This window comes from Pan troglodytes, chromosome 2 (genome assembly GCF_028858775.2).
Source record: "Pan troglodytes isolate AG18354 chromosome 2, NHGRI_mPanTro3-v2.0_pri, whole genome shotgun sequence".
NCBI classification, from domain to species: Eukaryota; Metazoa; Chordata; class Mammalia; order Primates; family Hominidae; genus Pan; species Pan troglodytes.
Genome location: NC_086015.1, coordinates 149,718,842 through 149,735,568, shown reverse-complemented (window position 1 = coordinate 149,735,568; position 16,727 = coordinate 149,718,842). Strand labels below are relative to the sequence as shown.

Sequence of the window (16,727 nt, the reverse complement as noted above, 5' to 3'; positions counted from 1 at the left end):
GAATCCAACACTTATTTTAGTCTGTGCATGGCCCACCCATCATTTTACCACTTCCATCTGCACCTCTTTTCCACACTGTGCACTTGTCTTAGTCACAGTTTTGCTAAGCCCACAAGCTAACCCTTGTGAAAAACAAGGGTTTTTGTTAAAAAAAAAATGTTTTTGTTAAAAACATCAAAGTGAGTGAAAAACAAACATCACTGGACAGCTTCTTTGAAAATGGGGAAAAACCCAAAGGTGAGATAACAGAAGACTCTAAGACTGCTAACAAAAAGAAAGCTGCACTTAAAGGAAAATGCCAAGAGTCCTACTTAAATTACAGGTTCATTGTAACAGGTGGTTCACATTCTCCAATCCTGCTTTGTATAATATGTGGTGACCAACTGCCCAATGAAGCCATGAAACCTGCAAAACTACTTTGCCACATGGAGACCAAGCACTCTGCATTAAAAGACAAGCCTTTGGAGATTTTTGTTTTGTTTTGTTTAAAAAAAAAAAAACAGAAACCATGAAACCATGAACACATAGAAGCAATTATTGAAGGCCACCATGTCATCAAATGTGTCTGCACTGAGAGCATCATTCATAGTGGCTAACTGCATTGCTAAAGCTAAGAAGCCCTTTACTATTGGTGAAGAATTGATCCTGCCTGCTGCTAAGGACATTTGTTGGGAACTTTTAGGAGAGGCTGCAGTTCAAAAAATAGCACATATTCCTCTTTCGGCTAGCACCATAACTAGACAAATTGATGAAATAGCAGAGAATATCGAGGTACAATTGTTAGAGAGGATTAATGAGTCACCATTAATCCTCTCTAGCAATTGGTATGCAATCCAGGTTGATGAGTCTACTGATATTGACAACAAAGCAACAATGCTTTTTTGTGTGTGATATATTTTTCAGGAAGATGTGCACAAGGATATATTATGTGAATTTTTGTTGCCGATCAAAACCACAGCTGAAGAACTATTTGTCTTTGAATGATTACATATCAAGAAAACTGAATTGGTTATTTTGTGTAGGTATATGCATGGAAGGAGTGGCTGCCATGACTGGATGGCTTTCTGGTTTCACTACTCTGGTCAAAGAGACCAGAATGTGAGTCTATGCACTGTGTCATCCACAGAAAAATGCTGGCTAGCTGAAAAATGTTACCTGAACTTAACAATGTTTTGCAGGATGTGACAAAAATAATCAACCACATTAAAGTACATTCTCTTAACTCACATCTGTTTGTGCAGCTCTGTGAGGAGATGGACACCAGGCATGCATGTCTTCTCTTATACACAGAAATGAGATGGCTTTCTAAAAGTAGATCACTGGCTGAAATTTTTGAATTATGAGAGCTGCTCCAGAGATTTATTTTAGAAAATCAGTCACCATTGGCGGCACATTTCAGTGACACAGAAAGGGTTGCAAAACTTGCTTACTTGTGTGATGTATTCAACTCGATCTATGAACTCAACTTGTCGCTTCAGGAGAGAAGGACAACTGTGTTCAAGGAAGCAGATAAATTGGTTGCATTGAAAGCCAAACTGGAATTATGGGGGCAACGAATGAACATTGAGATTTTTGACATGTTTCAAACATTAGCAGAGATTTTGAAGAAGACTGAGCCAGCAGCTTCTTTCTCTCAGCTGTTGCATGATCACCTATCTTAGCTTTCAAAAGAGTTCGAGCATTACTTCCCAACCACAAAAGAACCCTGAACTGGGAATGAATGTATCCATGACCCATTTGTGAGTAAGTCAGGTGAATCGATTTTGTCCGTACTAGAAGAGGATCAATTGCTTGAGATCACAAATGATGGTGGCCTTAAAAGTATGTTTGAGACAGCTTCAAATCCCATGTTCTGGATTAAACTCAAGGTGGGATATCCTGAGATTGCCACAAAAGCACAGAAGAGCCTGCTTCCATTTCCAACATCCTATCTTTGTGAAGCAGGATTTTCTGCAGTGACAGCAACCAAAACAAGATTACGGAGTAGACTGGACATAAGCAACACACTTCCGGTGTCACTGTCTCCCACCGTTCCCAGATGGGACCTTCTAATTGCAGGAAAACAAGGTCAGGGCTCCCACTGATTCCACATTATGGTGAGTTGTATAATTATTTCATTATATATTACAATGTAATAATAATAGAAATAAAGTGCGCAGTACATGTAATGTGCTTGAATCATCCTGAAACCGTCTGCCACCCGGCCCTGGTCCATGGAAAAATCCTCTTCCGTGAAACTGGTCCCTGGTGCCAAAAAGGTTGGGGACCACTGGTTTATCCAGGGTCATCCAGGTTGGAGTGGGGTCAGGAGAAATGGGGAAATTTAGGTCAAAGTATACAAAGTTACAAACACGTAGGATGAACAAATGGGAAGACCTAATGTACAACATGAGGGCTATAGTTAATGATAGTGGTATTCAGGATTTATGCTAAATAAGTAGATTATAGCTGCTCTTGCCCCAAGGGGGGAAATGTGTAATTATAGGAGTTGATGGATATGTCATACAAATAACTTAAATACACAGAATAAAAACTATTTTAGTTTAAAAAGGAACAATATTTATAAAAAAATAAAGTGAACTCGAAAACATTCAAATAACTGCTTAAAAATTAAAAAATAATATCACATAATTTAATAGAAGGAAAGAAAGAGCAAGACAGCAAGAAAGAAAAGGCACCATAAAGAAAAACAATTTTGGCCCCTCCTCATTTGTAGTCTTAAGCTGCCTCTACTCCCTCGCCTTGAAAAGCCACGGGCTTCCGAGGGATGGAGGTCAAAGCCAGAGTAAAGAAAGTTCCCGGGGGAGGCCACTCCCCAGCTGATGACTTTCCAGTTCCAGTTAGTGTCGGAGTCCCAGTTCCTCTCCTTAACCACCGGACAAACGTCTCTGGAGTCTCTCCAATGAGCAAGAAAGCAAGTCGGGGGTAGGGGAGGGGCCTCACACCAGGTGGTGGGCGCAGTCCCTCCTCCAGCTCCTTCACCCTCCAGTAGTCCCGTGGGTCCCCGGGCGCCAGCGCGGGAACCGGGAAAAGGAAACCGCGTTGTGTACGTAAGATCCAGGAAGCGAAACCAGGAGCCGCGGGTGTTGGCGCAAAGGTTACTCCCAGACCCTCTTCCGGCTGACTTCTGAGAAGGTTGCGCAGCAGCTGTGCCCGGCAGTCTAGAGGCGCAGAAGAGGAAGCCATCGCCTGGCCCCGGCTCTCTGGACCTTGTCTCGCTCGGGAGCGCAAACAGCGGCAGCCAGAGGTGCGCGGGCGGCTTTCTTTGCCGCCTCCTGGGGACTTGGGCGCGGGAACTGCGCGGAGCCTGCGCTGGGGCCAGGGCCGGGGTCAGGTGTGGAGGACAACTTGAGGGGAACCGGCGCGAGGGCCCGCAGGTTGTGTTTGCTGCTCTGGGGGTGGAGGATGTGGGGTGAAGGTTGGGGCCAGAAATGCAAGAGGCCTCTGAAAGGGACCCTGGAAGTGGAGCAGGTACACGGCAAGGGGCCCCAGGCGGCCCAGCGGCACCCGGGCTCACCCCAGAACCATTCGAATGATAAGGGGTGCCCTGCCTGAAAACGCCTTGCGGGGCTCAGCTTCCCCTTAGCTACACTGCTTTACAGGTAGAGAGCGACCCTGAATCCTGGGTAGAGTCTGGGCTCAGGAGCATGTGCCAGCGTAGTGGGGCTATTAGAAGGGACGGTTAATACAGCCTGCAAGCTGTCATTTATCAGTAAGTATTCAATGAAGTCCGCCAGGAGCCCACGTCTATGCTAGGCCCTCTACAATACCAGCTTAGGAAAGATAGTGGCGGTATCTAGCACGGTTCCTAAGACCATTAGCTCCAGTCAGGCTCCCCGACTTTAAATTCGGCCTCTACTGCTTCACGTCTGTGGACTGTCAGCCACTTTCTTCTTATATATGTTCTTTCCATTGCCTCATCTCTGAAATTGTGTAACTATTAAATGAGCTACAGAGTATTAATGTAAAGTTCTTAGAGCAGTGCCTGGCACTACAGAAAGTACTCAGTGAAAGTTAGCTCTTATTGTTTTAAATATTTGACAAAGTTCCTGCTTCTCCAAGCTGATTCTCTGGTTCCCAGGTGGTTTCATTCATGCACTGTTATTCCTGGAAGTCTTGGCATGGCCACTTCCCAGTTCCAGAAACAGTCAGTCGTTGTTTTTTCTGGCTTATGACATTGAGATACATGGTTACTACAAGTGACACTTAAACGTGTCAGGCAGTTTGGGGGCTCCCTTCTTGAACTTTTTCTAAGAGCAAACCTTTCTCTTAATGCCACCCTGTTTACAACAATAGTAGGGCTTTGAACAACGAGAAAATGCGGGGAAATGAAAAAGACATATAAAGGGAAAGAGTGTATTTATGCAATTGGATAGAAAAGTGGCATGTAAAATAGCTGGTTTATAGATCAAACTGCCTTTAGATCTGTAAAGGAGCTTAGAGTACATACAGGTGGAGAGACATCAAATGTGTGTGAGCAGACCCTTATGTACTTCTCCATCTTCATCTCTAAGAATGTCTCCCTCTTTTGCTCTGTAACCTCACTCGTCTTCCTTTACTTGAATGAGGGAAGTTCCTCCAGCTCAGGAATTCTACCTATGAAGTTCCCTCTATCTATGATGCCCTCCAACACCCCACCCACCATACCTCCATAGACTAGTTGATTTGAGACTTCCTTCATCTCCTAGTCTGACTTTTCTTAAACCCCCTACCACCATCTAAGTTAGTGCCCCATAACCCTTTCTTATAGCAACATTAATTTTATTTATAGCACTGAGTATTTTTAATGATATATTTAATTCTTAATTGTCTGTCTCCCCTAGTGTCTAGGTATTGTGCTCTAGTGCCTGGTATAGTGCCTTGCATGCTCTATGCCTTCAATTAATTCCTTAAAAACCACACAAGCTTTATATTTAGTGAATATTTATATAGGAAGAATTTCTATATGTATATATGTGTATCTGTGTATATACACACTGTATTGCACTGCCCTGAATAGTGCTAAATTAAAAAACCAAAACACTTTTTAATCAGAGCTTAATAGTTGCACTCTTCAATTTTCCATATGTTCTTTTAAGAAGTGATTAGAAAAAAATGGTGTCTCCATATGTTGTCTGCTGCTGTAAAAGAATACCCGAGACTTGGTAATTTATAAAGGACAGAAATTTATTTCTTACAGTTCTGGAGGCTAGGAAGTCCAACATAATCATGTGTTGCTTAAATACAGGAATACATTCTGAGAAATGCATCATGAGGCAATTTTGTGGTTGTGAGAACGTCATTGAATTTACTTACACAGTCCTGGATACTATAGCCAGCCTACTATTTAGGCTGGGGTGGTGGGGTTGGGGGTGTTGAGGAGAGTCAGATTGAGAGCTGAGGGAAGTCTCAAATCAACTAGTCTATAGATGTGTGGGTGAGTGGGTTGGTGGAGGGCATTATAGACAGAGGGAACCTCACAGGTAGAAGTCCTGGGCTGGAGGGAACTTGGCTCATTCAAGAAAAGGAATGACCAGTGAGGTGGCAGATAGCTACTAGACCTAGACTGTGTGGAATAAGGTGTTGCTCCCAGGCTAGAAACCTGTATAGCATGTTACTGTACTGAATACTGTAGGCAAGTATAATACAATGTCAAGTATTTATGTATCTAAACATAGAAAGGGTACAGTAAAAATAATCTTATGGGACCACCATCATATATGTGATCTCTTGTTGTGGTGCATGACTGTATGGAGGCACCAGCATCTTCTGAGGGTCTTCTTACTGCATCATCCCATGGTGGAAAGTGGAAGGGCAAGACAGCAAGAGAGAGTGGAACTTGATTTCCTTACAAGCCTACTCTGGCAATAACAAACCCACTCCCAAGATAATGACATTAATCTATTCATGAAGGTAGAGTGCTTATAAACTAATCATATTTTATTAGGCTCCACCTCCCAACACTGTTGCATTGGAAATTAAGTTTCCAACACATGAACTTAGCTCACACATTCTAACCATAGCACCTGGCCTAGTTAAAGCTAAGTGGCACAAGAGTAAATTGAAATTCAAGCCTTTTCTGTCTTACATAAGAAAGATAACCTTAAGAGTCTTTTAACAAATTTCACTGAAGGATGTCCGTCTTCCTTTTTTCAGTGAATTAGAGACATCGGTGCAAAGAATATGAATTATTAATCATCTTAATTCAGCTAGTTAGCAAGCTGTATCACATTTATTAAAATCACTTTTATTTCTATGGGTTTAGTTTCACCATTTATTAGGAGGAAAGGAAGCAAATTTGTGAGGGAGCTCTGGATTGTCAGGAAAGGCTTTTCAGAGTAGTAAAGCAATCAAATGAGAATAACTGATTCAGTATTTGTTTCCTTTGTCTCTTTGGTTTACTTTTTAGTTTTGTAGAACACTTGATCACTACCATCTCACTTGGTCCTAGTTGATGTATCATCTACATTTTTATTCAAGGTTTAATATAAAATGCTATAAAAGGCATATTTTTATGCTAAACTGGTTTTAAGCATATTTGTTTTGTTTGTTCAGCATAAAATACACAAGAGGATTTTTATGGAATGACTCCTTGTTACAAGGTACTTTGCATTTATAATCAGCCACAGTCACCTCAGTTTCATCCCGTATCTTACAAGTATGATGTGCTGTATACTCAAAGCCTCACCACCTGCTTGCCCCACCCATTTGCTTAAATGTATCATTTTTTTCTAAGCTTAACTTTTACCAAAACTGGAGTTCAACAGGTGAATATTTTTCCTTCTTAGATGTTAACTAAACATTTTTAAAGGTACAAAATTTACGTACAAACATAACCCAAATGACATGGAAGTTACTTGATTTGTGACTTACCTCTGTAATGTTCCCCTGGCCTACTTGAAATTCCTACCTTCCCTCTAGTCTAGTATCTTACTCTCAGTTATTTGGAGGAAGTTAGGGACCTAGAATTCTTGTTTTCAGAGCAGTAGAATTTTGCTAACATAATTCAAAACATTTATCCCTATCTTGGGGCTTGAAGAGAATGTGAAATGCTTTATCCTCTGTTTTGAGGGAATGAGGGAAGGAGCTTGTTCTTAGGCAATTAACAAGTAAATTTAAATAAATAATCCAAATCTGGTGTGGGTAAACAAATTTTAGTTTTAGGAACTTTCAAAATTAAGTATGCTTCCCCTTTGGGTTCCAGATTTTACAGTAATACTTTTTGAAAGCAGTAAGATAAAAATTTCAGGACCTCAAGAGATGGGTCAAAAGAGTTTCACTGTAATATGAATTTTGAAGCCAGAACTGGAAATCCCCTGTGCTGTGTCTTCCTCTTCGTGGTAGTAGAGGTTACAGTTATCAAATAGTCCAGAGAAGCAATGGGAACTTATGATTTCTGATAGAAAAATTTTAACAGAGATGTACTTGTATGCAAATAATATATGATGCCTCAGTTTCCTCCAAAGTCTTAGTTAACAGAGTTAGAAAAAATCAGATTATATTTGAAGTTCTGTGTTCATACCGGAGTAATTATTATTCCAATGGTACAATATACAACATAACTTTATTACATTGTTTGGTACAGCATAAAGATGATTTTCCCTTTCTCTGAGTATTTCTGAAATTAAAAATGAAATAAGTGTGGTAGAAGCCATTATTTATGAATTATCATGCTAAATTAATTAACTCATTAATTCATTCAGGGCACACCCAGTTATTCCCCAAACTGAGTGATATATTTCTGGGAATAGACTTATTAAGCTTGAGAAAACCCAAAGGATCATTATAACAGCAAACAGGAATGTAGGCATCCACATAGTGGATGACTTTAGTGACCTGGCACACAGTGCCTTATCTACTTGGCACATGTACAGGTACAAGGAACACTTAACATTTTGCACCAGAGCTTATTACATACCATTTTCAATGCTTGAGATATTATATAAATGCTAAAATTCTAAAACCTATAGTAAAGCAAAGACCCAGATTTTATACTGCAGTAGTTTTGCCAGTAAGTCTCATCCTCACTAACTTATCTTTTAAGATTAAAAATAATGTAACCAAGTGGGAAGAAAAAGAGCAAATATGAACAAATTGTCATTGTTTTAGAATCTGCTTCTTTTCCTTTCCGGTATTTCTGTGCAAGGAGAGAATGATCTCTGACCTTGTGAAAGGCAAATACCATGTGTATTCATGGTTGTTATTCATTTGGCAAGGACTTGAAACTCATGACACTCCCTGCTGAAGATCCTCCACCTATTCTTAACAGCTAGGCTCCCCAGCTCCTGGATCACCAACCGGTACCAGTCTGTGGCCTGTTAGGAATTGGGCTTGTACAGCAGGAGCTGAGCAGCTGGAGAGTGAGCAAAGTGTCATCTGTATTGACAGCTGCTCCCCATCGCTCACATACATTACCACCTGAGCTCAACCTCCTGTCAGATCAGCAGTGGCATTAGATTCTCATAGGAGCAAGAACCCTATTGTGAACTGCATGTGTGAGGGATCTAGGTTGCGCACTCCTTATGAGAATCTAATGCCTGATGATCGGTCACTGTCTCCCATCACCCCCACATGGGACTGTCTAGTTGCGGGAAAACAAGCTCAGGGCTCCCACTGATTCTACCTTATAATGAATTGTATAATTCTTTTGTTATATATTACAATGTAATAATAATAGAAATAAAGTGCACAATAAATGTAATGCGCTTGAATCATCCCAAAACCATCCCCTGCTTCACTGGTCCATGTCTTCCACAAAACCGGTCCCTGGTGCCAAAAAGGTTGGAGACCACTGTTTACCAGGATGCATAGCATGGGTTTATGAATTCCCTATCTTTGCAGCACATCCTTTATTTCTGGCTTGCATGGGACTTGAAAGCCTAAAACAACTAAATGCTAAGAAAAATTATTTTTAAAATTATGACAAAAATATTTTCTATTTCAGATGTACAGATCTGCAATCCAGAAACTATGAATTTTTTTCAGTTGAGTAGTCTGTTTGCCAAAAAATAAAAAAAATAAAAAATAAAAACTTGCCTAAGTTTCTTCTCTTACATTTTATTTAGGATTTGCCCTTAGACATTATTTAGTGCTTTTCTGACCCTGTAGGGAAGGTGAGAATAATTGAAACATTAGTTTCTTAAAATTTCTGTTAAAATTGGTTAAAGGCCATAGAATTTTTTTTTTAAGCTAAGCATGTTATAGAGAGGTATCCTATAAGAAGCAAGGGGCAGGTAAAGACTTTAGAGATGTATAGTCCAGTGTGTTAATTAAAGGATACTACCTACTTCTAATTCGGTATGTATTAATCTTTTCTGATATATCTGTTAAAGTACTCTTCGCATATTTTAAGAAAATTGGCATTTTAAAGTATAGTCTTTGATGGTAGAAATGTGAGATTGACAAAAATCATGTCCTCTTATGTATGAATTTAGTCTTACACAGTTCTTCATATGATGGAATCTAAAACAAATGTAGTCTTGAAAACTTTTAGTCTACTTTGGTTACATGTGTTTATTATTGCTCACCTTATAGATTAACAGCAGAAAAGTATAAATTTTAATATTTCTACCTTTGTGGCTTGATGAGGTCTACAGCATTAATTTCTGACCAGTTAATGCAAACTGAGATTCCTATTGTCCTAAGAAAATCTGGGAAGTTAGTAACACAAACACATCTTTTGATTTATTTCAGGACCACATAAACCCATTTTGAATTATTCAACCATTGCTGAACTTCTTGAGTATGTATAATTAAGAGCTGACTATAATTGGAATGTTCTTAAGACTTTAAGTTGATTATAAAATTTTGTGCTTAAAGTTGGCAATAATCAAAACAAAACAAACAAATAAAAAAAACCTTTATTTTGAAACACAGTCTTGCTCTGTCACCCAGGCTGGAATGCAGTGATGACATCATACTTCATTAGAGCGTCAATATTCCAGGCTCAAGCAATCCTCCCACCTCAACCTCCCGAGTAGTTGGGACTACAAGCGCATGCCACCATGCTTGGCTAATTTTTTTTTAGTAGAGACAGTGTCTGTCCATGTTGCCCAGGCTGGTCTCAAACTTCTGGACTCAAGTGATCCTCCTGCCTCAGCTTCCCAAAATACTGGCATTATAGGCATAAGCCACCATCCCTGGCCAAAAAATAATTCTGAAACAGCAAGGAGGAAGGCGGTTTCTTCTTGGGAAGTCTAGATTTTAGTTGAGCATGTAGAGGGATCACTTGACTTATTAACCACTTAGGATTGCGCAGTAAGATAATTTAAAGGGTAGCCAGCACTGGAGTGGGCCTGGGAAGGGGAAGGGCAGTTTGTGTTAGTGTGCGTGGGTCCAAGATAAAAATGTTGCGTAGCAGAGTTTTGCCTAATGCATTGTCACTAAAAGGGATGAAGGGCATCGGGATCTACAGGAGATGGAAAAAGTAGTGACAGGATAGTAGTGGGAAAAACTAGGATCGGATCAAGGCACTGGAAGGCAGAAATATTGAGTAGAATGTTTGCTGCAATTTATGTTTCTGTATAAATACCGAGTACAAAGTTTCACTTGGGTGGTCAAGGTGCTATGGCTGTGACAACTCCTGAGAGTGGGTTTTCTGGTTAAAAAAAAAAAAATCTCTGAATGCACGGAGTCGTCTCAGGCCTTCTCAAATTTGCAATGAACAGGTCCACAAGACCTACATTTCCCAAGATAATTGCAGTAGTGTGACCTGATAATTAACATTTTTTGCTTTCCTGCTGGAACATTCCTGGGGCCCAGAGACTGGGCCAAGCATTTCCAGTCCAAAGACTGGGAACTGAACCAAGCATTTCCTTTAGATTGTTCAAGTTGTGAAGGTTGATGTTATTAGCTTGGTTACTACTTGGAGTCTTAGCTCATAGTGTGTCTTTATGGCTTTCTGCCTCACTGGACCCTCTTCCCAAAAGGCTTTAGAATGTGTTCACCATCATGAGCTGACCAACAATTTCTAAATTCCTACTCAGAAACACAGCAAGGGGAATGCAGTCAAGCACAAAGGGCTTAAATGACCAGATAAGGCTGGGCTGGATGAATAAAGAGGAATATCCTATGAATGTGACTGTGTAGTTTCAGAGTATCCCGATTCAACTGTTATATTTGACTTGTGGCCTTGTAGACAGTGTGTTAATGTCAGATCTTCTTTTTCAGAACTGTTTTAATCATGGACAAACAAAGTAAGTAATTTATTTTAAATGTTTACTTTCCTCCTTATAATGTTAATCTGTTGGTAACTTGTTATTTGTCATAATGTTTTATTCAGTGTCTGAAAGTGTATAATTTGCTTTCTGTTGTTTATGCTCCAGAATACAATGTCTAGTTCAGTATTTTGACTATAGAGAAGATGTACAAAAATAGCACTACCACTAGGTTCTTCATTAAAAATAAGAAAGCCTTTTGGAAAGCTAAGAAATGCTAGATTTATTGGGAAATATGTTCTGTAACATATATTTAAACCACAATATTCTCTTTGTGTATTTTATATGTATAAAGATTATTCAAGTCATACTAATTAACAGATAATAAGATTTGAGTTCATTGTAATAAACTCCTCAGATACACCTCAATGTATATTTCATCACAGACACATGTTTGTATTTTAAGTAAATACCAGTCATTATGTTCTGGCTTTTTTTCTCTCAAGAAAATTCTAAGTAAGATGGATATTTATCAAGCAAGTAATAAAAGACTGTCTTATTAAGATATCAAGGTTCTGAAGAACAGAGGGAAAATTATGTTCAAAATTCCCACTACATAGGGAAAATTAAATTCAAAAATTAAATCCTGTTTTTCTGAAATGCTTTTCTTTATTCTCTCTTTCATCTTTGTTGAGGTAACAAAAAAATATTTATCTGTCACTACAGTGTCACCCTTATTAGATATATGAAATAATCTCCAGGACTAGACTCCTTGCTTTTCCCATGTGAAGTTTTATGATTTTCTTTTTACTTACAAAACTCAAAGCTTTTTAAATGTAAATTTATATAGAATTATACTGGTTTATTTGCCACAGGCTTTAAGTTGATTCCACTCAATTTACAAAAATGTATCTGGTGACGGTCATAGGCAACTTTTAACTCTTCAGTTTTGTATATATAATTGTATGTATGTATGAATGTATTTGCATAAATAGAAATAAAATGTGTATATGTGTGTGAATAAATGTGTAAATATGTATATATACATACATGTAGACATAAAAAAGTACCTTTAAGACAATGTGATAGACTTGTACTTCTTATAAGCCATTTTAAGTTGCATTTCAAAAACGCAGTAATCAAACCATAATTAACATGCTCTTTGTTCTGCTTGAACACCTGCCCATTCACTCATTCTCCTTGTATGAATTCCCCCTGGAATGCCTGAAATCAGAATCATTGCTTTGGTACCAAAAGCCCAGAGATTATGAGCTCGTGATTTCTTGAGTCTGTCTGTTCCTGTATATGTGTGTGTGTGTGTGTTCTATGTTATAGTATTCAAACAATGTTGCTTATTAAGAGGTATCACAATGTGACATACCTGTCAAGGGTAGATCTTTACTTCAGACTTGCAAAATATTTTCTTGAAATCTATTCTGAGTCTGATGCTGTGTTTCCAACTTAATTTGGGAGTAGGGGCTGCAGGCAGGGCCTTATTAGCTAGAGAACTAGGGAGTTAGGTCAGTCACTTGATGCTGAGAAATAGAAGACAATGGATGGGAAAGAATGATGGGGAGTTTCAGAGATTTGTGATGATTCAGAAATCACAGGGTATGTTGCAATGTTTGTCCAAGGAAAAGTCCTCATTTGTTTTTTGTTGTTGTTTTGTGTTATTTATTTATTTATTTATTTATTTATTTATTTATTTATTTGAGATGGAGTCTTGCTCTGTCGCCCAGGCTGGAGTGCAGTGGCACGATCTCGGCTCACTGCAACCTCCGCCTCCCGGGTTTAAGTGATTCTCCTGCCTCAGCCTCCTGAGTTGCTGGGACTACAGGCGCGTGCCACCATGCCTGGCTAATTTTTGTATTTTTAGTAGAGATGGGGTTTCATTTTGTTGGCCAGGCTAGTCTTGAACGAGTAGGAGAGCGGTTTTTTTGCCTGATTTTACACAATCACCATGGACTGGATTCCGCTGAAGTCATGATGAAGCTATTTATGAAGGAGAAAGGCCGGGGCAGGGGGCGGGGGAAACAATCCAATCTTCCTGATAAAACCACACGATTCACAAGTTGAGTGGTCTTTGAAAGTTCATAATAGAGACACATACAGAAAAATGTGTTACAGTGAAAGTTTGACCTATATGTTCTTCTATATTGATGCCATGTCTCCATGATTCTAAAATAAAAGACTTTGAATTTACAGTTAGTAATTCATAAGGAAACAGATAAGGAGATAGGTGTAGTGTCTACTACACCTTAAGCTGTATGAAAGAAGAGCCATTGTAGCCACAGAGCCTAATTCAAGGGTGACACAGGACATGCTCAGTAAATATTTAGAGACTGGCTGCGGTAGGTAACCGAATGACTAGATAGACATGAATATTAATATTTAGGAGGTTGAACCATTTGTGCATATATTAAGGTTACTCAAGCCTTACTAGCAAATAACAAAGTTTAATATGCTAGTGTATTGTAATTAAACATGGCTTTTGTGGGTCAAAAACAGTCATATTTGGGGAATTTCATGTGGTTCAACTTCATTGGTGTAGTTCCAGAGTAAGCATAACATATATAAATACTGAAGTATGTTCATTATTTTAAATATTTAAAATAATAATTCTTACAGCAATGATGATAGATATCTTTAAAATCATCCATAATTCTACCATCTTCACATCCCATTAATTTCATTTATCTCTTTCTTCGTAGTCTGTATGTAATTTTAAAGCTATCTTTGTTTTATTATCAACAAAACATGGAACTGAACATTCATCAGGGATGTTTCAAAAACTGGTAATTCAGCCCCAGTAACTTAACTGTCTCATTTTATCTAAAGGAGAATTTGTTTGAAACAAATTTGCTAGTTGCAAATTAGCTCTGATAACAGGCACAGCTTATGTTAAGTGAAAATTTTGCTTTCCCTATTTCAATACAGCATAAGACCACACAAGTTACAATTATCTAAGTACAATACATTGTTTCTTTCTAATATATATTTTATTTAATCAGACATCTATTTACCTCTCCTTGAACTGCAGACCCACAGATGAATGCTTCTCACCCGGAAACAAACTTGCCAGTTGGGTATCCTCCTCAGTATCCACCGACAGCATTCCAAGGTAAAGTAGTTGCTGAAAGAAGAAAAAGTAAAATTAATTGAGAGACAGAGAGAGAGAGTGAGAGTGAGAGAGAGAGAGAGTAAGAGAGAGAGAGAATTTTGCATTTGTTTTTATTTTAGTAGTTCTTTTTTAAAAATTATATTAATGAAATTTTGGCAGCCTAGTTGTTCTTGATTATTTTTATTTGGCTATCATTTTCCACAGAAGTAATTTTTATTTATAGAGGACAGTAAAGGTATAAAGAAAGCTAGTAAAAACAACATTAGGTTTACATTTAGCAAATGAAATACAAGACTGTACATCCTAAAATACAAATGTTAAGTAAAATATTTTATTGATCCTCCATCTGTTCTGAAAATCATGATCATTTAATCACATTTAGGAAATTTATTTCTGATAAACTGAGTCATGTAGTAGCTTGGCATGTGTTCAGTGAGAGTCACATCAAAATAGTAAGACTGCTTAAAACTGAAAGTAATAGAAATTCAGTTACCTGGGAATAATTCTCATTTTAATTTTATAATGTATATGAAAGCTTTATTTTTATATATATGCTGATTCCACCCTGTATTTCTAAGAAAAGTAATTGAGTCATTTGACTACATACATAATTGAGTACATTTTTTCTTTTCAACCAATGCCTGAAAGAATTCAGAGATTTTCATTTAGGCAAATGCAGTTATCAAAACTACTAGAACTTTAAAAATAGCAAAGTCCATGGCATGTCCAGATTTACAAGCAGACAGGCTACCCACGTCTTGAAAGAGCATCCTGAGGATTTAGGATCAAAGGGAATGTGGTTTGGATAGAAGGATGTACCCACTGTGTTTTCTTCTCTGAGTAAACAAATGTGCTTAGGAGCTGAATGTCATGTTTAATTGCCTAGCAAGAAACCTCCCTGCGGGTCCCGGATCTCATCCAGATGTTTGCAACTGAAAGAATATGAGCTAGATAAGCTCAGACTCTCAAGTGGTGACTCATGGCAACCTTGTCTGCACTGAAGTATCATCACCCAGAAGCACTTAAAAATAGTAGTGCAAAGGCACTATTCCAGAAAAATGAAATCATAGCTTCCAGTGGTGGGACTCAAGGAATAGTAATCTTTTAACACCCCAAGTGATTCTAAGGTGAAGCCAGGGTTGAGAACATCTGCTCTAAATTCTTATAGGGTTGATGTTTGAAAAATCATTAGTAAGTCTATAATATTCATCCAAGGCACTTAAGAGAATGATTTAATCCACCCTATCACTAATTAAAAGTAGATATACATAAATAATACAGTTCAGATATAATCAGACTTGAGAGTTTGTTTATATATATAGATATATATGGCTCTACAGCTTGATTTTGTTTCTCAAGTCCAAGATTACATATAGCACAAGTCTTAAGATAACGATGCTAAGAGTAAGGATAATTTAAAATTGAGATCTTACCATGCTTTAGTCATTGTTTTAAATGTGGAGTTAATGTGGACTAACACTTTTAATTCTTAGAATACTCTTATGAGGTAAATACTGTCAGTTATCCCCATTATGTATGTGGGAAAGCTGAGGCATAGGAAGTTTGTATCAGGCTTCAAGTTCTGCCTACTTTTAAAAAAAAATTCGTATAGGTAAATGTGCTGGTAAACCAGGTTCTGCCTTCTGTACTAATAGTTATGTGGTAGTTTAAACAAGTTGCAGTACCTCAAAGCCTCAGAGTTCCTATCTATAAATAAGGGTGATATTTTCAATGTAGGTTGCTTTGTAGAGTAAATGAGAGTATATGTAAAACACTGAGCACAATGCTTGCAAATAATAAATGACAAGTATTTGCTAACATATTTAAAATATTTTAAATCAATTAGTCTTTACATAAATGATACTAGTATTCAAATTTCAGGTAATTCTTTATGCTTAATTCATTGATTTGAGGAGTAATCAATCATACTTTCAGAGTCTGGGGAAAATTATGATGATGTTAAAAATGTAAGAAATTAACTCACATCTCCATATCCCCACTGGTCTGCCTATGGTCTGGTTTCTGTGCTGACCCCAGTGATCTTTAAAAATGTAAATCTGCTCATATTACAGAGAGTGTATAGCCCCTATTTTATTAGTGGCCTATTACTTTTAGGATAAAGGCTAACACTAAACTCAGGATGGCCTTTTCCATGCTCTCTCTTTAACTTCCTCTTGAGCCTGGCTTGCTGTTATTCAGCTAGACTGGCTATTTTTCAGATTTTTAAAGGCCTATGTTAGTTACTGTCCCAGGACGTTGCTCTGAAATGTTCTTTCTGTGACTCTGGCCTCCTGAACTCCTGTGCATCCTTCAGATCTCAGCATAAAGGTGACCCCTCAGGGCAGCTGTTCCTGCTCCTTCCCTTTTTCTCTTCCCATCTCAATAGCGACCTTTGGCATCTCTAGTCATAAAACCGTGGTCTCTTACTTGAAAGCATTTATCTCCAATTCTAATTAATCAATTAATTACAC

The 16,727-nt window shown here is 38.2% G+C and overlaps 1 protein-coding gene across 4 annotated transcripts in view; it reads left to right on the top strand.

Annotated features, from left to right (window-relative positions):
* The first annotated feature begins 2,762 nt into the window (after positions 1 to 2,762).
* The window catches only part of PLSCR1 (phospholipid scramblase 1), a 29,778-nt gene continuing 15,813 nt past the window's right edge, over positions 2,763 to 16,727 (top strand). Inside the window, exons 1-3 of one of the 4 annotated variants that reach the window (XM_001135229.8) lie at positions 2,763 to 3,247; positions 11,149 to 11,174; positions 14,176 to 14,256. In XM_001135229.8, the coding sequence (XP_001135229.2) occupies positions 11,162 to 11,174; positions 14,176 to 14,256 (94 nt within the window). In that variant the 5' untranslated portion in view covers positions 2,763 to 3,247; positions 11,149 to 11,161. The remainder of the gene's footprint in view (positions 3,248 to 11,148; positions 11,175 to 14,175; positions 14,257 to 16,727) is intronic. The other 3 variants (XM_063807265.1, XM_009446645.5, XM_054681155.2) reach the window with 3 other exon arrangements.